Source organism: Ictidomys tridecemlineatus, chromosome 10 (genome assembly GCF_052094955.1).
Source record: "Ictidomys tridecemlineatus isolate mIctTri1 chromosome 10, mIctTri1.hap1, whole genome shotgun sequence".
Taxonomy (NCBI): Eukaryota; Metazoa; Chordata; class Mammalia; order Rodentia; family Sciuridae; genus Ictidomys; species Ictidomys tridecemlineatus.
This window is the reverse complement of record NC_135486.1, coordinates 103,102,719-103,123,997: the sequence shown is the minus strand read 5'-3', so window position 1 is coordinate 103,123,997 and position 21,279 is coordinate 103,102,719. Positions and strand designations below refer to the sequence as shown.

General features: G+C 42.9%; 1 protein-coding gene across 1 annotated transcript; it reads left to right on the top strand.

Moving 5' to 3' along the window:
- The first annotated feature begins 3,351 nt into the window (after nt 1-3,351).
- Nucleotides 3,352-4,279, top strand: LOC101963012 (E2F-associated phosphoprotein-like). Its single transcript, XM_013364969.4, is given in 2 exon segments — nt 3,352-3,741; nt 3,743-4,279. Coding segments are annotated over 2 exon segments (858 nt in total). The 5' UTR covers nt 3,352-3,375; the 3' UTR covers nt 4,235-4,279.
- The last annotated feature ends 17,000 nt before the right edge of the window (nt 4,280-21,279 follow it).

The following is a 21,279-nucleotide window of genomic DNA, read 5'->3' as shown; positions in this document are numbered from 1 at the left end:
TGTGCAGCAGAGGAATTGCTGCTAATTTAGGTATACATTCAACATTACATATGCAGCGCTGCCACAAATGTATATATCTTGTTTCCCTGTGTTTCAAAATGAGATGGGCTCTTTCTGTGGTATAAAGACTGAGAAGACATAACTTGGGGAGACAGGTGAAGATGACATCCCCGGTGTCTGGTTGCTAACACCGAGACTGTGTCTAATAATCATTTTAGTGAGCTTTTTTTGCCAATGTGATGAAAAGATCTGAGAAGAACAATTTTAGAGGAGGAGGGCTCATGGCATCAGTGGTCTCTGTCCATAGCTTTGGGCCTGAGATGACACAGGACATCATGGTAGAAGGGTATGGTAGAGAAAATGAGGAGAGAGGGAAAGAGAGAGAGAAAGAGAGAGGGAGAGAGAGCTCCCTTCATTATAGATAAAATATACACCCCAAAGGCATATCTCCAGTAGCTCACCTCCTCCAGCCACACCCTACCTTAATACAGTTATCTCTCAGTTAATGGCTATGAGCATATTTAGGCATTGATTAGGTTAAGGCCCTAATAACCCAATTATTTCACCTCTATACTTTTTTGCATTGTTTTACACATGAGCACTGGAGGAACAGCTCCTACCTAAATTATAACATTAACATTAGTGCTATTCCTGGATTTCCCCTTCCTCTGAGAGGGCTAAAGAGTGATTGGGGCACATCAAGTCCATGGAATAGAGAGACCACTCCTGAGTAATAGTCATAGCTCAGTCAAATAACATCAAATCTCACTCCACACACAATCTAGACCCACCCAGCCCCAACAATACTTCAACACATAGAACTGGGGAGACAAAAACCCCAAACCCTCAACCAGACCCCAAGGAGGAACAACCTGTGGAATCTGAGCTGTCCACTCCTGGACATAAACTCATACATCAGAGAGAGAGAGAGAGAGAGAGAGAGAGAGAGAGAGAGAGAGAGAGAGAGAGAGAGAAAGAGAGAGAGAGAAATTCCAGAACAAAGAAGATAACTACATTCAAAAGGACATGCATATAAAAGTGGAAGCACACTGAGCTATAACCGTAAGACCTTGGAAGAGACACGCAAACAAATCTATCACTTCAAATTCACAGTCCCCTAACAAAGGAACCTATAGATATGTAAGGGGTTGAAATTCCAGAGAAGTACTAAGAAAATAACTGATTTTTAAAAGTTTAATGAACTAAAAGAAGATCTGAGGAACCAACAAAGAAAACAAGAAATAAAAGACAATTTTAATGGAGAAATAAAGATATTGAAAAGACACAAGTTAGAACTCCTAAAGACAGAAAAAGTCAAACTAAACATTGACTTGAAGGCATCCCCAACAGAGTGATTGCATAGAAAATAAAACTTCAGGCCCTGAAGGTAAGTATGAGAATTTGAGTACTCAGAATGTGATAAAGGGGGGAAATAGCATGATGAGAATAATACATGAATATTGTGTCAGCATTCCGAGAAAAAACCCTGAGAGTCATTGGGATAGAGGTGAACATGGAAATATAGGATAAAGGTATAAAGATTATTTTCAGTGAGATGGCAATATGAACTTTCCCCATATTAGAAATGAGATATATATCCAAAGGCAGGAGGCATATAGGATCCAAAATGGATGAGAGTAATAGAGAACCTCTGCAAGTCACTTTTTAATCAGAATGTTTGATAAAGAAAATGATAAAAGCCAAGTGTGGTGGCACTCACCTGTAATCCCTGCAGCTCATGAGGCTGAGTCAGGAGGATTTTGAGTTCAAAGTCAGCCTCAGCAGTGGTGAGGCGCTAAGCAAGTCAATGAGACCCTGTCTCTAAATAAAATACAAACTAGGGCTGGGAATGTGGCTCAGTAGTTGAGTGTCCCTGAGTTCAATCCCCAGTACTAAGAAAAAAAGGAAAAGAAAATGATAAAAGAATTTTAAAAGCTGTGAGAGAAAAGAGAAAAAACATCAGGTGACATTCAGAGGCAAGATGATAAGGCTCACTTCTCACTTCTCAATGCAGACCCTAAGATCAAGGAGGGCCTGGAATAAGATATTCCAAGCTCTGAAAGAATTGCCAGCCAATTACTATACCCAGCAAAGGTATCTTTCAAATTTGGTGCACAAACAACAACAAGATAAACTATAAGAATTAATGACCATTAAGCCAACACTAATAAGAATACTCAAAGATATACTGCACACAAAGGAAGCCCTAAAGAAATCCCAAATAGATCAAGATCACTAGAAGAGCAATCAATTATATTAAAATCAAGACAATTAAATACAGCAAACAAATCAAAATGTCAGCGAAAGACAAACACACATCCATAATTACACTGAATGTAAAGGATCTCAACTACCCCATTAAAAGATGTAGATTAGCAGAATAGATTTAAAAATCTAAGATCCAATGATTTGCTATTTTCAAGAGATTCATTTCATAGGAAAAGATACAAGTAAATTGATGGAAAAAAAATTTCATGTAAATGGAGCCCAAAAGCAAACAGAAGTAGCTTCCCTTATATCTGACAATGTAAATCTTAAGGGAAAAAAAGAAAAAGAAAAAGAAGAGGCAAAGAAGGTCACTACATACTGATAAAGGGGACAATCCAACAAGAAGATAGAAAGTTAGTATATAATATATACACTCAAATGTCATTACACTTAATTACATAAAAATACTTCTTGATATTAAGCCCAGATAGACCACAATACAATAATACTAGTTGATTTCAACATATCTCTATCACCAATAAAAAATAGTAAACATAGTTCTGACCTAAATAATACTGTAAGTCAAATGGATCTATATACAACTACAGAATAATTCACCACAAAACAGCTGTATTTACTTTCTTCTCAGCAGCTGATGAAACTTTTTCAAAATAGAGCATATTCTTGGTCACAATGTAAGTCTTAGCATATTCTAGGTCACAACAAATCTGATATAATCTTGTGTGTCATATCAGATAATAATGTAATAAACCTAGAAATCCACAGCAAGAAAAACAATAGAAACCACATTAACTTATGGAGATTGAACAATGTTCTTTTAAATAAACAATCAAAAATAGAAGAAATGAGAGGAGAAATTAATAAATTCTTAGAAACAAATGAGAACAGAGATGCAACATATCAAAATCCCTGGGACAGTATTAAAGCAGTTATAAGAGGAAATTTTATACCATTGAATGCTCACATTAAAAAAATAGAAATGTTCCAAATAAATAACCTAATATTCCACCTAAAGGTCTTGGAAAATGAAGAATAAACTAATTCCAACATCAGTAGAAGACAGGAAAAGATTACAATCAGAGCCAAAATTAATAAAATTAAAAATTAAAAAAATAGAGTGGACGGTATAGGCAGCTTTAGGCCGCCATGAACCGGCTGCAGGATGACTACGACCCCTACGCGGTTGAAGAGCCTAGCGACGAGGAGCCAGCTTTGAGCAGCTCTGAAGATGAAGTGGATGTGCTTTTACATGGAACTCCAGACCAAAAACAAAAACTCATCAGAGAATGTCTTACTGGAGAAAGTGAGTCATCTAGTGAAGATGAATTTGAAAAAGAAATGGAAGCTGAATTGAATTCTACTATAAAAACAATGGAGGACAAATTATCTTCTCTAGGAACAGGGTCTTCTTCAGGAAATAATAAAGTTGGAATAGCTCCGGCAAAGTATTATGATGATATATATTTTGATTCAGATTCTGAGGATGAAGACAAAGCAGCACAGGTGACCAAGAAAAAAAAAGAAGAAACGACACAGGATTCCAACAAATGATGAATTACTATATGATCCTGAAAAAGATAACAGAGACCAGGCCTGGGTTGATGCACAGAGAAGGGGTTATCATGGTTTTGGGTTACAGAGGCCACGTCACCAACAGCCTGTTCCAAATAGTGATGCTGTTTTGAATTGCCCAGCTTGCATGACGACACTGTGCCTTGATTGCCAAAGGCATGAATCCTACAAAACTCAATATAGAGCAATGTTCGTGATGAATTGTTCTGTCAACAAAGAGGAGGTTCTAAGATATAAAAACTCAGAGAACAGGAAGAAAAGGCGGGGCTATAAGAAGATGAAGTCTAACCATGAAGACTCTGCAGAGCAGGCAGAGACAGAAGTGGAAGAAATCTATCACCCAGTCATGTGTACAGAATGTTCCACAGAAGTGGCAGTCTACGACAAGGATGAAGTCTTTCATTTTTTCAATGTTTTAGCAAGCCATTCCTAAACAGCTCAGCTGGCGTGCATTACCTAATACTGTATTTAAGGCAAATATGTACAGTTATTTTCCTGTCTATCCATATCATTAATTGATGTTGAGTTATATGAGGAAGCAGTATTTTATCTTATGAAGAATGGTTATTAAACTTTATCTCCTCACCTCTTTTTTTATTTTCCTTTAGTTTTCTTACAAATACTGATGGAACTGATTATTCATTCCCTTTTGAATGGACATTTGGAAACTGGGGTTTTTGTTTATTAAGGCTCTTTAAAATTAAAATGTTCTGGAGTTATAACTAAAAAAAAATTAAAAAAATATATAGGATCAATGCCACAGAGAGTTGGATCTTCAAAAAGATAAATAAAACAAATAAATTCTTATCCAAAATAGACAAGAGAGAAGAAAAAGCAAATATTACCAAAGATACTTCTGAAATCCAGAGAATCATTGGAAACCATTTTCTAATATATTGTTTCCTATAATCCAACATTTATATGCCAATAAACTAGAAAATCCAGAAGAAGAACATTGACAAATTTCTAGATACATATGGCCTGCCCAAATTTAATCAGGATGATATTTAAAAAAAAAAAACCTAAACAGACCAATATTAAGCAACAGAATTGAAACAGCAATTAAAAGCCTACCTACAAAGAGAACCCCAGGACCAGATGAATTATCACCTGAGTTCTACCAGATCTTTAAATAAGAACTAACACCAGTTCTCAAATTACTCCATGAAACTGAAGGAGAGAGAACACTCCCAAATACATTCTAGGAAGCTAGAATAACCCTAACAATCAAACCAAACAAAGACACATCAAGGAAAGAATACTGTAGACCAATATCCCTGATGAACATAACTGCAAATTTGTATCATAAAATATGAGCAAGCCACCTTGAAAAACATAAAAAGAACATAATATACACAAACAAGCGGGTTTCATCCCAGGGATGCAAGATTTGTTTAACACACAAATCAATTAATGTAATTCACTACATAAATAGAATTCAGTAGATGCAGAAAGGACCTTTGATAAAATATAGTACTCATTCATGTTAATAATGCTGGGAAATCTAGGGAAAAAAGAAACTTTCCTCAACACTCTGAAGATTATATATGACTAATCCAAAGCCAAACATCATACTGTATGGTGAAAAACTGAAAGCATTTCTTCTAAAATTAGGAACATGATAGGAATGTCCATTCTCACCACTACTATTCAATGCAGTTCTTGAAATTCTAGCCAGAGCAATCAGGCAAGAAAAGTAAATTAAAGGAATACAAATAGAAAAGGAAGAAGTCAAATTATCTCTGACATGATCCTATATCTAGAAGGCTCAAAAACCTCTATTTGGGGATAATAAATTCAGTAAAGTAGCAGATTATAAGACCAGCATTCATAAATTAATATCATTCTTATAATCCAACAGTGATTCTACTGAGAAAGGAATCAGGAATAAATCCCATTCACAATAATTTCTAAAATAATTGATGAATTCATCTAACAAAGGAGGTGAAAGATCTCTACACAGTGGTGTACACCTATGATCCTAGTGACTTTGGAGGCTGAGACAGGAGAATTGCAAGTTCAAAGTCAGCCTCAACAGTGGAAAAGAACTGAGCAACTCAGTGAGACTCTCTAAATAAAATATAAAATAGACTAGGGATGTGGCTCAGTGGTTGAGCGCCCTTGAGTTCAGTCCCTGGTACCCCCCCCCCCAAAAAAAAAAGAAGAAAAAAAAGAAATTCTAGAACACTGAAGAAATAATTGAAGAAAACCTTAGAAAATGGAAATAACTACCAGGATCTTGTATTGGTAGAGGGCCCTGACCACTGTAGGTGAAGGACAAGGGCAGCCCCTTTGTGAGCCAGGCTGGAAGGGTGCAGGGGAGAGAGGTGTGGGTGCTTGGCATGGGAAGAAGGATGCCCTCATTGAAAAAGAAGTGCAAACTTAAGCTCACTGTAGGTAGCTCAGAACAACTCATCTAGCTCCACCCCGCCTCACCTGGGCCAGCAGTGCTGTCCTATCTTTGGAATTTGGAAGCTGGAATGATCTAGAAGGCCCTAATTGCTCTCGTGTTGACTGCTTGATAATTGCCTCATTTACTTGTCTGGTTGTTACTATTAGCTTGCTAACTGTCTTCTCCCTGCAATCTGCCTGCAGGAGAGCAAGAAACTCATCTAATTCGCTCATCACTCCCTGTCCACTGGGGACAACTGAGGCATGCAGTAACTGTTGGAAACCCAGAGAATGCAGGTTTTTTTTTAACCAGGGTAATTAATGTTTCCATCTCCTTATTACTTTGTGTTTACAGCCTTTCTTCTAGTTATTTGTAATATATATATATATATATATAAAATTAGTTGCTATATATATATATATAATTAGTTGCTCAAGACAATACAGGTTTTAATGAATGAAGTAGTTCTCCAAAATGTGGAGAGCAGGCAGAGGAGTGGAGATGTGGGGTGTTTTGTAAACTAGAGTCTATCTACCCATTGTTGATGACTCTCCTTTCTCCTTGGATTGTCACTGCTATGCTAACCTGCATCTTACAGGAATTCCAAATGTTGAATAGTCTGCTCCTATAAGGACCTCACTCTTATCAGACTGTATGTCGAAACTGGATTCAGATGCTTTGATTCTCTGACTCCCAACATCACTCATTAGGATGGATAAGTCGACCTGGACCTAAGGGGGGCGTGCACTGTCAGGCAGGACTAAGCAGGGTTTTGAAGGACCTGGCTTTGCGGACACTGACCTTGTAGGATGAGAGCTGATGTTGAAATTCCTCCTTTGCCTGGCCACGCTTTGTTCCCAGCATACATTGACTGTCCTTAGTGGCCCCAAGGAGGGGGGCATGGTAATGATGTCAAAGATCAACCTCTCGGAATGGTGTCACATGGCCCCAGAGCCCCTCATTAGTGCACAGTGGGAAGAATCAAGGTGGCTCAGATGCACCTTTTATTATATCATTTTAGATCAACTAGTGGTTTTTACCCTCTAAGGTGCTGACCTGGTGCACACCAAATCCTGATTTCATCATTATCTGAACTTAATTTTCATTCTTTTAGAATGCACTGAGGGTTCCCTTTCTTACAATGGTTTTCCAGTTCTGTTGCCGTGCACTGAGCACCAGGCAAGTTCAGGAGGTCTGCAGCCTCTACCCTGTGGGACTCCACTTTCTTTCTTTAGGAACCCTGGAGAACAGCAGCTCCAGGAGCATGCAGCGTGGCTATCTTCCCACCTGGGTCATCTTATTTTTTACATTCTCTCACTAGATATGAGCAATCTTTGCAGGACAAAAGAGAAAAAAATGATGACTTCTACTTTCTTACTCGCATGAGTCTGGCTTATACTTGCCTCTGCAGACCAGACATCTCTTGATCAAAGCTATCGACAAGATCACATTTCTGTAAAACAAATCTCAGGATGGCTTGAGCAGGTATAATTAGCAAGAATGAAGTTCTGGAAGTCACATGCCCACATCCTTTGAACCGTGGTTGACTTAAGACCTAATTATCGTGGAGTAATTGGCCTAAGAGAAAGTGCACGAGGCTATTGTAATTAATATGATGGGCCAAGTGGGAGATGTGATGGGCTTGTTGGGTTTTAAAATCAGAGGCCCAGGCATGGGCATACATGTTTCCTGAAGGGGAGCTCCCCACCTAGGCAGGGTCTCACATTTGGGGATTTGGGGAGCCCGAACAGTGTTTTTTTCACTGAAGTTTTGCCCTCCTGAGAAATATTGAAGAACCATCAGATAAGCTCAAAGTGACGAGAATAACATTTGATTTTTTACTGAAATGTCATTGAGCATGTCAGCGGACTCCTGGGCTTCTCTTAACTCTTTCCCTAGACTTCAGCAGTATGATAAGGGAAGTTCTACCCAGGCTCCTATTTACAGTCACAGGGTACTTGGCATTGGAAGTGCTCCAGGTTGTGGGGGACCATGAAGATTCCTTCCCATCTCCTCTGATTTTGTTCTCATTATTTTCTTTGCTCTTGTGCTATTGAAATTCTTCTTGGTTTTTTGAGGTTCCAAGTGCATTAAGGATGGCTGACTCAAAAGTGGGTGATTTACCTTTTAGAGAAAGCAAGCTGCTCTTGTCCTTCTGAGTCTCCTGAGAAGCAGAGTCCTCCTAGCACTCAAATTCTGTTTCTGCCTGTAGCCCATTGGCTCTTTCCAGGGGGATGTAGGATGTAGGATGTAGGATCCGAATGGCAGATGGATGGAAAATACACGGGCAGGAAGCAATAGCCAGTCAAAGGCTGTGGGGTGTGAATGAAATATTGGAGTCAACATTTGGAACTAGGAAGGACTTAGGATAAATGAAACAAAATCTTGGAAAAGGTAACAGAATTTGTGATACCACACAATCTAATTTCAAAGCTTAATGTGAAATCACAGAAGTCAAAACAGTGTAGTGTGATAGTGACCTATGGACATAAAAATAGATCAATAGAACAGAATCTAGAATCTAGAATTATATGCGCAAACATGATCACTGATTTCAAGCACATAGCAAACCAGAGATGGAGAGAAAATATTTGCAATACCTACCTGATATATAACATATATACAGACTACATAATTCAATGATGAGAAGTACTTGTAATGCAATATAGGAAATCAAACAGTCCATTTTTTTAAATGGTCAAAATATTAGACCAGTTACTATACCAAAGAAGATATAAAAAGAGCTCATAACATGTAAGATATCAGTCTGCACCCATTTGGTGGCTAAAATTAACATAACTGAGAATACCAAGTACTGTCTAAGATTTGGAGCAACCATAGTCTCTTAAATGTTGCTGATGGAAATGGGAACTTATACAGCCGCTCCAGAAAACAGTTGAGTAGTTTCTTAGAACACAGTAATTCCACTCATGGGTCTTTACCAAAAGCATATGATAACATTATGCTCACACAGAGACTAGCATGCAGGTGTTATTGCAGCTTTCGACATTATAGCCCAAACTAGAAATAACACATATGTCCATGAGTGGGTAAATACATAAACATTGTGATTATACGCTGAATGTACTATGACTCAATGTTAAAAAGTAATATATAATACATGAAGAGCATGGTTGAATCTCAAAAGAATTATCTAATTGTAAAAGCACACCAGCCACTACATATTTTATGATTCCATTCACACACCATTCTTGAATTGGCTGAATGATGGGAGAAGCCTGTCAGTGATCCTGAGGGTTAGTGATGCAGGCAGGGGATTGCTGACCATGGGCTTTGAGGAGGTTTTGGTGCACTGGGAATATTCTGCTTGATGGTGGCCTTCACAGGGTGCACCTTTGTCAGCATGCACTGAAAGGTCAACAAAACACTTCTGATTTTATTGTGCATAAATTATATAGCACATGTGGTTAATTAAAATTGATAAGTTTTAATGTGAATGAAATAATTAACTTTGCTCTAAATGAGAGTTGCATTCACACCCCTCTGGAGTCAGAGATATGGTGGGTGGGTGCTGCTCTTCCTCTCTGTGTAGCCTGTCTCCACAGGGCCTCCTGTGCCCTAGGTAGGAACAAGGCTCACCTCTTCCCTCCTGGGCATGCAGGAGAGTGACCTTCTCTGAGCCTGCCACAGGCCGGCCAAGTGACTGCCTGTGGTGTCCCCTCCTGGACAAATCATTCCACCATTCCATCTTCAGTAAGCAGAGGGCCAGGGCTCTCCTTTCCCTGGAGTCAGAGATCAAAGCTCTAGATGCAGAACCTAGTGCATAATGGCACCACCTGTGTCAAATAAGGCAAAGAGTCACCCCCGCTCCAGCTTGCAGGTGCAGAGGAGGTCTCTGCAGGGCTAGGGAAAAAGAAGACTTTGCCAGGCTAAGGGTTTGTGAGGGCATAAGGCAAGATGGCTTTCCCTGCTCTTTTCTTTTATACTTTTCAATTTTGAATCTGGGGCATCTATTATGTATTCTGTTATACACATCATAATACAAACTCCTCAGCTGCAGGGTTGGACCAACACCCAGGCCCATGAGTACTCACCCTAACCTCTTCAACCCAGGGCTCCTGGACAGAGTGGACGAGGCCCTGTAGGCTTCTGTTCTGCAGGCTACCAGCCCCTGGCATACTGTTACTTAAATCACCCAGGCAGGGGTGTCTTCCTAATTGATGGAAATTTTAGCAGAAATGAATTCAAAAGTCATTTTACATAATAATTTGTTTTATCAGGGGCGATTCTAGGAAGAAACAACAACAACAACAACAACAACAACAAAACACCTCTACTAAAAGTTGCAATTAGGAAATTAAAGATGATTCTGAGTCCTATTTTCCTGGAGAGTTTGGGGTATTGTCAGAAAGATACAGGCTAAGAAAAATAAATAATTGTAGCAATTGCCTTTGCTGTCTCCGGGCTTGTCATGGTAATGCTGATAAAATCAACGAGCTGGGAGCAAGGCAAGTTGCCAACTTGAGAAATCACCGTGGATTTGGCAGGTGAGGAAGTAGAAGTTCCCAAAGTATTTTGCTCATTACCAAGATTTATTGTTTCCAGCTCTGGGAAAGTGTTGGCTAAGCAAAAATAAGGCCATTCACACCGGTCCGCAAAGTAGATTTTACCTAAAAAGTGCTAAAATGAGAAGAAACAGGAGGAGGGAGGATGTGAGGATGTTCTCCTGCTATTTGGAAGTAGGGCAATGGGTTAGACTGCTTGGTAGATGCTGATTAAAGAGGCAGATGGGGAATTTGTTAGAGTGTTTATGCAGGAAAAAATGTATTTGAGATTAAAATAACAACAGCAGAACTGACCAAATGAGATATTTGTAGTTTTGAGCTTTCAATTAAGAAAATACACCCAATTACATGCCCTCTCTCTTTGTTTTGCAGGGTTGACGATTAGTTTTATATTGAAATGTGCCAGTTCAGGTTCCCAATCTACCCCTTGGGAATCTGAATAGAAGAGAAAAGATGAAGAGCCATGGATGTGCTATTGGCTTGAGCCATGGGGTTCATCTTACCTGTATCAAGACAGCTGTGCTCCTGGTCCTCAGGCTTCATACTCAGACTAGGACTTACACTTTTGGCTCCCCTAGTCTCAGGCCCTTGTGTTTGGACTAGAAATACCCCATCAGCTTCCCCAGTTCTCCAACTTGCAAATGGTAGAATGTAGCGCGCTCTCTCTCTCTCTGCCTGTCTGTTGCAAGTGAATACACTAGGCCACGCTCCCATCCCTAAGATATGACGTTTCTTTTTTCCATATCTCCTCCAAAATATTTGGTAAAGTCAGATTTTTAAATGATTGACCAACATTTTGAATGTTCAATTGTATCACAACATTTAATAATGTTTTTCAAATTACTAATGAATTTGAGTATTTTCTTACATGTTTCATGAATGTTTGAATTTCTCATTCTGTGAATTACAGATTCATGTATTTAAAATACTTTTTTATTGAGTCCATGTCTTTTCTTATTGACTTGAGGGCTAGTTCTCCATGAATAGGCCTCACCATTTTAGAAGGGTTTATTCTACCTTCACAGTTGGGTTCTGAACTGTTGTTGGGACCTCACCAACCCTATGTGTGGGGATGTATTTCTGAGTGATTCTGCTCTAGGTCTGCTCATCTCCATGCCAGTCCCACCCTGTCTGCTCTACTGTGGTTGTTAATGGTTCTCACAAGCAGGTGGAAGAGTCCTCCAAGGTTGCATTTTGTTTTCCCAAAACTGTTTTATGATCTTGCCTTTCCATGTGAAGTTTAGACCCAATCTGTGCATCTCCACAGGGAGGCCCGTTGGGATTTTGATATGGATTGCATTCTGAACCATGTGTTGCTGTGGTCACCCAGTCGGGGACAAAATGGGCCCCTGCTCCTTCTGGTATGCTTACTGTCTCTGCGCCACCTCTGTGGGACTCCAGTAGACACAGGTTACCTATGCTTGTCCTGAGACCCTGACCCTCTGTGTTGTCTTTATGAGAATGTGTTTTCTCTGTGCTTTTGACTTGGAGTGGATTCTATTGTTATGTATTTGTGTTCAATCTATTGTTGTGTATTTGTGTTCAATCTATTGTTGTGTATTTGTGTTCATTTAATTGTGAAACATATAATTTGCTGTTTCCATGTGTTATTTCTCATCCCTGTGTGTGTTTGTGCATGTGTGTGTGTGTGTGTGTGTGTGTGTGTGTGTGTGACTGTGTTTGATCTCACATATGTAGCTAATATGTCTAGAAGCTCAACTTACACCTTATTTAAGCAGCTTCTCCCACAGCTCTATTAGGTCTCTGTGTCTTCCAGCCTTTTGAACGTGCTGAAGGCAGTTAGAAGAATGGTTAAACCCTTCTAATTATGCACATCTCCTGAATCCTTTGTTGTTTTCATTGATTTTTTCTTCTTTTCACAGGTCACATATTTATGCTTCTTTGAATGCCTCGAAATTATGGATTGGGTATCAAACATACATTTTAACCAGTTATATGATTTTTTAATGTTTTAATCAATATTCCTCAACTTTGTTGGATGCATTTGTTACTAGAAATTGTTTGATCTTTCCTGGTATTTTTTCAATTATTTATCAAGGGGGACCAGTACTGCATTTGATTAAGGGCTTAGTTTTCCCCCACTAACAAGGCTGCATCTTTTGAATATTTTGATAATGGTGGCAGAAGCATACCAGGGTGACACCAGAGAATCATGCCTGTGTGGAGGCCCCCACCCCTCTCTAGTGTGGCCAGGGTGTGGGACTTTTATTTTTTATCAATGTGGCCAAAATGATAGAGCACCCTTATGACTGCCACATGGAAAGGTGAAGAGCTTTCAGGAGCCAATGGGGACTCTATTCAGTTTGCATTAAGTTCATCATGAAGGAGGCCTTGGCCTCATCAGCAGGATCCTTCAGAAGGATCCCCAGGTCCCAGGCCGTCAGGAGCGCACTTGCTCTCTTCTTGCTTTCGGGAGGTGCTGCCCCTAGTTCTGCAGCAGGAAGCGGGTGAATCCACCACTCTCAAGAGAGCTTGGGAGAGGATTCTTCCCTATGCATGCTTTTGAATGGGGCACAGCCTGGCCAGCACATTGATCTCAGCCCTGGCAGCCCTGAGCTGAGCCCTCATCCGCAAAGAGAGGATACATGCACACTATGGACACACTGTGGGTAGTGACCATATACACAGCAACTGAGAACGTGCACCCCAGTGGGTTTTCCAGTCTGACCCTGGGGAAGTGTGTTCCCTCACCTTCCTGAGCTCTCTCTCTGGTTAGGCATGCTCCCACTGTGTGCCCAGCAGAACTGGCTGGAATACACAAGAGGGACCCTCTGCTGGTCTCCAGGGCTCTCCATGTAGTCCTCCTCTCTGTTAGAACCTCGTTCTCTGGACATCACCTTCACCTATGCCTCCTCCTCTCTGGGTACCACAGGGTTCCCTCTCCCTGAGGACTCTAGGGGACAATCCCGGGGTGATTTGGATGTTAGTTACAGACTCTGGCTATGGAAAGACTTTCACTCCAGTGTAGGGTTCTCAGCCTCAGCCCTTGGGCCCAGGACTCATGGGAGAGTAGGCAGCACACTTGGGTGCCACAGAACACTGAGCAGCATCTGTGGATTCTACCCACAAGAGGCTATAACATTGTGGCAGCTGTGACCGACAAATTTGTCTCCAAGCACTGCCAAATATCCCCTGGGGTCCTCAGTTGCCCTCAGTGTAAAACTAATGCTCTAATTAGAGAAGCAGATGTGTCCCCTGGGAAGTGAAGTGTGTATGAACAGCTTTCTCAACCAGAAGCTGGAGTACAGCTCAGGACTCAGCCAGCGGCTGTTGGTTCTGGGTAATCCCAGAATAAACATCACGTCCCTGGAATGTTCCAGGGGATCCCACTAAGAAGTGGGGTTTGTTCACAAAACCAAACAAACATTGCTTGAATTCCTCCAATATGTTAGGCACCAGGCAAGCTGTTCCAAGTGGAGCAGCAGACAGCACAGCTACTGGGCTTTGTCCTGGTGGAGACTGTCCACAGGGTCACCTTGAAGATGTCCACCACTGGGGAAGGGACGCCAAGGGTGTTTGGGGCTCCTTATCTAAGAGGGACACACCTGGTCTGGGTCATCAAGGCTCAGGAAGGAGGAAGGATTGGTGGATAACCTAAACTGAAGGGTGTTTGAGATCATAGCATCAAAAATTTAGGCTGAAGACTTGATTTCAAAATAGCCAGAGAAGAGAATTCGCCATGTTCCCACAAACATAAGTGATAAGTGTTTAGTGTGACGGATATGCTAATCACGCCCAGTTTGACCATTAATATATTGTATGTGCATGTCAAAAATACCACACTGCACCCCATGAATATGTACAATTAAACACAAATAAATAAATAAAAAGCCAACATGGAGGATTTCCCTCCTCTGGGTGGAGGGATGGTACCTAAACAGGAAGCCGGAACACAGAAGGACACAGCTGAATCACTGTTCCATGCACCTCTGGGCTCTGGCAGCTCCTGGGGCGGGTCCATTTCACAGGCTGGAAAGTCACAGAGGAGCAGGAACCACCTGAGTTGTGGCAGGGTGACCTCTCAGGCAGACCCCACACCTGCTCCAGGAGGCCATACTCTGTATTCACCCAGGACCAGAGAGAAGACTTAGCAGCACCAAATAACGGACCAGACAGAGTTGCCTCCCACGTCCTCTCCCTGGATTCCACTTCCCCCTTGGCTTCTCTGAGGTCCTCAGAAGGTGAGAGCCCAGGAGGCATTGGGAGCAGCCTCCTAGTTCTGGTAAAGACCAGAGAGAAAGTGGAGACTTGATCCGATTGAATGGGGCATCCCAGTAGGAGGAGATGGGACAGGAGGATGGGGACAGTCCTGTGACCAGAGAGCCTGCAGGCCAGGATGAGTTGGGCAGGGAGGGAGTGGAGCTAAGCTGCTGGGCTCCTGATTCCTGCAGGCCCTTGGCCACCCAGGCCTGGCCCTCTGTCTCTCCTTTCTTAGCCTTTTCACTGTAGATGTCCAGGTCAGTGGGGTTCCCTGGTGTGGAGTCCCACATGTGTCACTGTTGGTCATCTCATTAGTTCAGGGAACTTGTTTGGTGCACAAAACAATTTGTACAATGAATATTTGAAAAATCAAAGCTCCCCACACACATATGCCCAATTCAGTCTCACCTGGCTAGGAAACTTTAGTAAATTTAAATTTAAGTTTCAATCGTCACTTCTGGCCGATGGCCATGGTGCTGGGCAGAGCAGTATCCGGAAGCTTCTTAGAACCTTGAAAAGTGAAAGATAGAGGCTCTGAGCCTGCTTCTGTGCAGACAGCCCACTATAGAGAAGGGACCAACTGGCTTGTGTTACCCAGGCCTTGGGGACCTTGGGGATCAGCCTCTGTGCTGACCCCTTCCTGGGATCTGGGTAAAGTGATGTGGGAAACAGACTTGGGGACAGAAGTCACTCACAGGCCTGAGCGGGTGGCTTTCTGTTTCAACTCTGCTTTGGTGGCTTCCTCATCAATGCAAGAGTCAGCTACGAGCCACAGGGGCCCAGGAGCCGTCCATTTATTACTGAATCAAGAATAAGGGGTCGTTTTCTCTTCTCCATGCCCTGCCCCTCCTCCCCTCCTCCCCACTCACTTGCAGGGGGCCAGGAGGAGGGCGGTGGGATCTCCTCACATGACATCTCATCACTCAGGCTGATGAGACGAAAGCCCACCACAGCACCTACCCCTCTCACAGCCGCTGCAGGTGGCCACGTGGCCCAGGAGGGCCTTTAGTGGCCCCTGATGCTCCCATGAGCCCTAAAGTCACCACTATTCTCCAGATTCCTAGAGCCGGGACAGTTTGAGCCACTGTCCCTAAGCACAGCCAAGAGGAAGGAGGGGGCAGAAGGGGGAGGTGCCTGGTGACTGCAGTGATGGAGAAGCTGGACCAAAGGGCTCTGGACGTGGCCATGTGGCCCTGGCTGAGGAGCAGGCCCCTCCTCTTTTGCTGGGCAGGTGGGGGAGCTGGCACCGTGTGCAGGGGCGGAATCTGTAGGAGGGAGGAGCAGCCTGCTCCTGGACGCCCATCTCGGGATGTGGCCACAGAGGGGCAGCCATGGGCCAGGCTCTGCCAACACTGCCACATGTGGAAGGTAGCAATCATTCCCTTGTTTGACAAAGAGGAATGGGCCAATTATTGTATTTTTGACATTCTGCTGAATTCCGAGTTTTAAGCAGAACTTTAGGGTGTGTTTGTTTTCAAGGCTAATGGCTCCTTCTGTTAAATTTTGCAATAGAATCAGCCTTACCTGGGCTAGAAAATTTCCAGGCGAGTGATGGACCTGACAGAGGACCCCATGAGTGAGTTGGTCATGTCTGCGGTCTTCGTCAGTCAGACAAACTCTGTGGGCACTGTCCTTCTTACAATGGTGAGGAACTAGGGCTTCAGGAAAAGTATGACCAAGTTGCCTTTGTAAGTGTTTCATATTCATAAGGAACAGAAAGCATTTTATAATCTACCATTTTCCAAGCACCTGATAAAGTTGTTGAAACAAGGAATACAGTTGTATTGCATTTCATTTACCTGATTTCCATAATGGCCCCTGGAAGCTGTTTAGGTCTACTGTGTAAATCCCTTTTCATTTGTGGAGACTGGGGGATGGTTTCCTGGGGAGCACTTGTCCTTTATTGTCTCCATCTGTGTACACGTCAGGACCCAGTGCTGCGCTGAGGGAAGAGGGTTTTATTGAAATGTATGGGGTGTGTGTTGGGCACAGAGATCTATGTGCCCAGGAACCAGCCCCTCGTCGATTGGCTTTACCCTGAGAGTCCCCAGGTGGCCCTGGATCGGAAAACTTTAAAGTGCAGATGGACCAAAAGAGCCTTGTTGGGAACTGCCCAGATGAACTTGGACAGGGTCCCAGAGCCCATTAAACTCACTGTGTCCTGCTTCCCTGGCCAGGAGGCAGTTGGATTCCTTTTCTGGAGCTCAGCTGAAGCTCTGTTCTCAACTGGGTCCAGGAGCCATTTTGTAAAGGTTCTAGAACCTAAAAATGATGGTGCTTTTCTGGGGCAAGGGGTTATGGAAATGATAAACCCACGGGAATCCCTACAGAGAGGCGGGTCCTCTGTGGCGACTTAGCCACATAGACCAGCTAAGACCTGCATGGTGGCAGAACCCCTGGGAGGCTGAGGAAGGGCCACTCAGACTATCTCCCGCCCTCCCTAGGTCTCCTGAGGCTCCATGGGGGAGATTGTTGTCACCTCCCAGGATGGGCAAGGCCTTCTGTGCAGCCTCCCTCCAGGAGAGCTAGAGGCCCAACCACTGGGCAGCAGTCAGCATGGAGGCACCCATGACTTGCTTGGCAGCCCTTTGACTAGTTAGATCTCAGTGTCATCCCTTCGTGGGGTGGAGACAAGGACCATGGTGAGTTGACCCTCCTGGCAACTTATCCTTTCAGAAAAAGTGTCACAAAAATATAAATAAATAAATAAATAAATAAATAAATAAATAAATAAATAAACAAACCAACCACAAAAAATCTGAATCTCAGAGTTGCTCACTGCCTCTCCACCACCTGAGCCAGGTCTCTGCCTTATCCTCGCCTGTCTCCCGTGCACTTGGCAGGGTCACCTTCTTCAGGCCCTTTGCATCTTTTGTAAATGCCTGAGTGGACTCCGTGCTAGTTCACTCTTCCTATCTAGGACCAAAGCATCTGGGCCTCAGGGAATCTATGAAGTTTTGACCCCTCTCTCAGGTTTAGGATTGGAAGCAAGATCCTCCCTTGTGATCTTTCTAATCATAAATTCTTCATAGCTGGATCTCCACACCCAACTCTTCCTTTTGCTGGCAAGATGCTTTCCTTGGGTTCCATGTGCCTGGTTCGATCTCTTCTCCTAGGACTCAATTCAGCTATGCGAGGGACCTTCCCTGACCACTTGGCTGAAATAGGTGTCCCTAGCCTACCTCCTAGCACTTTTCTGTCTTTTCATCTCCCTGTCACTGTTTGAGACCCAGTGTTCATCATCTGTGCCCTTCACAGAGGTGGAGTGAGACTGAGGTCTTGGTCATTTTGTCCACCTGTGTCACCAGCAGCTAGAACAATGCTTGGTACTTAAGCTTTGCTGAGCAAATGGTCCAAATGCTTCATGCAAGCAAGAGTGTCAGCTGTCTCTTAGATGAGACAGGGTGCTGACCCTGTCAGCAGGGATAAGCATTTTGGTTTGAGAGAGACCATGACGTGTCAGGAGGAGCCCCTGGTAAAGGTCGAGATGAATTTATATGTAAAGCAAGAAAAACTTTAACATATCCCATGAGAAAATATCTTTATGAACTGTGGTAGGGAAAGAGTTCTTAGAAATAGCACCAAATAAACCAATGGGACTTTATCAAAACTAAAAACATTTTTTGAAGGTGGCTTTGTTAAGAGAAGAAAAAGATAATCAACAGGCTTGGAGAAAATAGTTGTAAAGCATAGCTGGGGCAGAGAACTTGCCTGGCAAGCGTGAAGCCCCAGGATCAATCCCAGGACCACCAAAATACAACAGCAAAGCAAACAGAAACAATGTGGCCTTCTTCCACTTAGAATATAGAAAGAGCTTTAAAATCTTGAGTAGAAATAACAACAACAAAATATCCAATTCAAAAAATGGGACAAGGACATAAACAGATATTCCAGCAAGGAGGAGATAATGGTTGAGAGAGTGTTCAATACCATTAGTCTGTAGGGAAATGCAGACTAAAACCACAATGAATGAATGCCGCTGCACACCTATCAGAAAAGCTATAACAAAACATAACAACGCCACTGAGTGCTGGGGTAGGGGGTGGGTGGCAGAGGTCCTGAGTCTCTTACACGGCTGGGGGGACTGTGAAAGGGCAAAGCCCAGTAGTAGAAAACAGTCTGAAAGTTTTTCCAAAATTAAATATTCACTTATCACATGGCTAGGAATCATTACACTCTGGCATTTATTTCAGAGAAATAAGTCACAGACACACAAACCTGAATATATATTTTATACTGTCTTTATTTACATTAGCAAGCTGTGGGATATACCAAATGTCCCTCAGTGGTGAATGGCTGGCCATACACTTGCACCTCCGTCCAGTGGAACCCCACTCACAGTGCAAAGGAGTGATCAGATGCAGAGCACTAGGTGGGCAGAGTGGACATGTGCTCAAGGACAAGTAAAGACCATCCAAGATTTCAACTGCGTAAGATTCTTGAGATGATGGGGCCATCTCCATGGGCATTTCAGGGCAGCTCAGAGGTTGCCCATGGGAAAAGGCAGAAAGCTATGTGGTCCAAGGGTGGGAATTCAAGAGGTGGCTCTAGAGCGATCCTTGATGAAGGAAGACTCTGTGTCTCATTTTGCAGTTGGTTGCACAAATATACATATACAGAATTAAATGGTACCCATAGAAGTAAGTGCAGGTTAATTTTTTTTGAGAATTGAATAAGGTTTGTAGTCAAGTTAATTGGAATAAATCAATTTCAAAAGCCTGGTTTTGGTATTCTTCTGCAATCAAGTGTGACAGCACCCTGGGGAGCCAGAGAAAGCCCACACCAGATCCTTTTCACTAATTTTGCAACTTTCTGTGAGTCTATAATTATTCTGAACTGAAATGCTTAAGAGTAAAATATTAGTGCACAGAAGTTACTTACAAGTGAGGTTTGGAGTCCATCAAAAGATCTAGTTAGAAACTGAAGACCTTTGTTTTAGATTCCACATGCGAGACCATACTGTGTCTGTCCTTCCATATCTGCCTTATCCAATTTAACATAAGTTCTTGCAGATTCTTCCATGTTGTCACTAATTTCAGATTTGCTAAGAGACTGGATTATAAATGTCTTCACTGCAAAAAAATATACATATGTAAGGATATGGATATATTAATTAGCTTGTTGTATTCTTTTCATAGTGTGTACAATTTTTGTACTCCATAATGTATACAATTGTCAATTAAAAATGAAAGCAAATGAAAAAATAATATAAGTAAGTTTTTAAAGAAGAAGAATGCCTACATGGGTCTTAATTTATTCTATAGCTCCGATTACTTGGAGTCCTCCCAGAGTCAGTTTTTGCAATAAACCAAGAGTCTCACTGTAGCACACAGCACCACTGACCACCAAACTCGCCCTTCCAGCAATGGTATTTACAGCCCTGTGCAATTCCTTGCATTGGCTAGTGACACTCTGTGAGTAAAGACCAGCCCCTGAGTGTCATGGAGATGCAGTGTGCACAGCACGCACAGAACTGGCCTCCCGCACCCCAGAAACCCCTGAGGGAGAAGAAATGGTGGATATAGAGTGTAGGACTAAGGAGGGCAGCCTGTGGATAGGGCAGTGTGGGTTCCTTTAATTAATCTTTTTTATGGTTGGATAGGAGGTGTTCCCCCAAGTCCTGTTAGTATAATAATGTTCGAGGTGTGATGATAGGACTGTGAGGGCTGAGACCTAATGCGTCCATCCTGGTTTGAATGGATGGCTGGGTAGTAATGTAGGCAAGTGGGATGGGGCAGGAGGAGGTGGAGCCCTGGGGGTGTGCCCTGGAAGAGTGCCTCTTCCCTGTAGCCTCCTCCCCTCTCTGTCTTCTTCCTGGTCACCATGAATGGAGCAGCAGTCTGCCACCACACCCTTCCACTATGATGTGCTCACCTGGGGCCCAGAACAACGGAGTCCGGCCCACCGGGAACTGAACCTCTGAACCTGTGAGCCAGAATGAACTTTTCTTCTTCTACATTCTTGGAGTTTTCTTTTCTGTCACAACAACACAAAGCCGGCTCACCCACACATCAGGTGGTTTTTAACAAACATAATTCAGGCATTCAGGCTGCTGAGCCAGCCCCTCAGTTCATTCCCAAGGCGCCATATTGGACCTCATCAGAGGTCCAGGTCTTTGTGCCCCTACTAGGGCTGCCAGAGAATAAGCCACCCAGATAACAAGCAGTCACTACTTTAGCTGGATGCTGTTAAAGCCACGGGCTTTGCAAATGCCTCCGCATGCAGTTGACCCACAGGGCTCTTCTGTGGTGCCCCATGCAATTCATCTACTCTCAGCTAAGGGCCCAGCCCAGGAGCGCCAGCGAGTCCATCCAGTCAACCTGTCAGCACTGTGTTCAC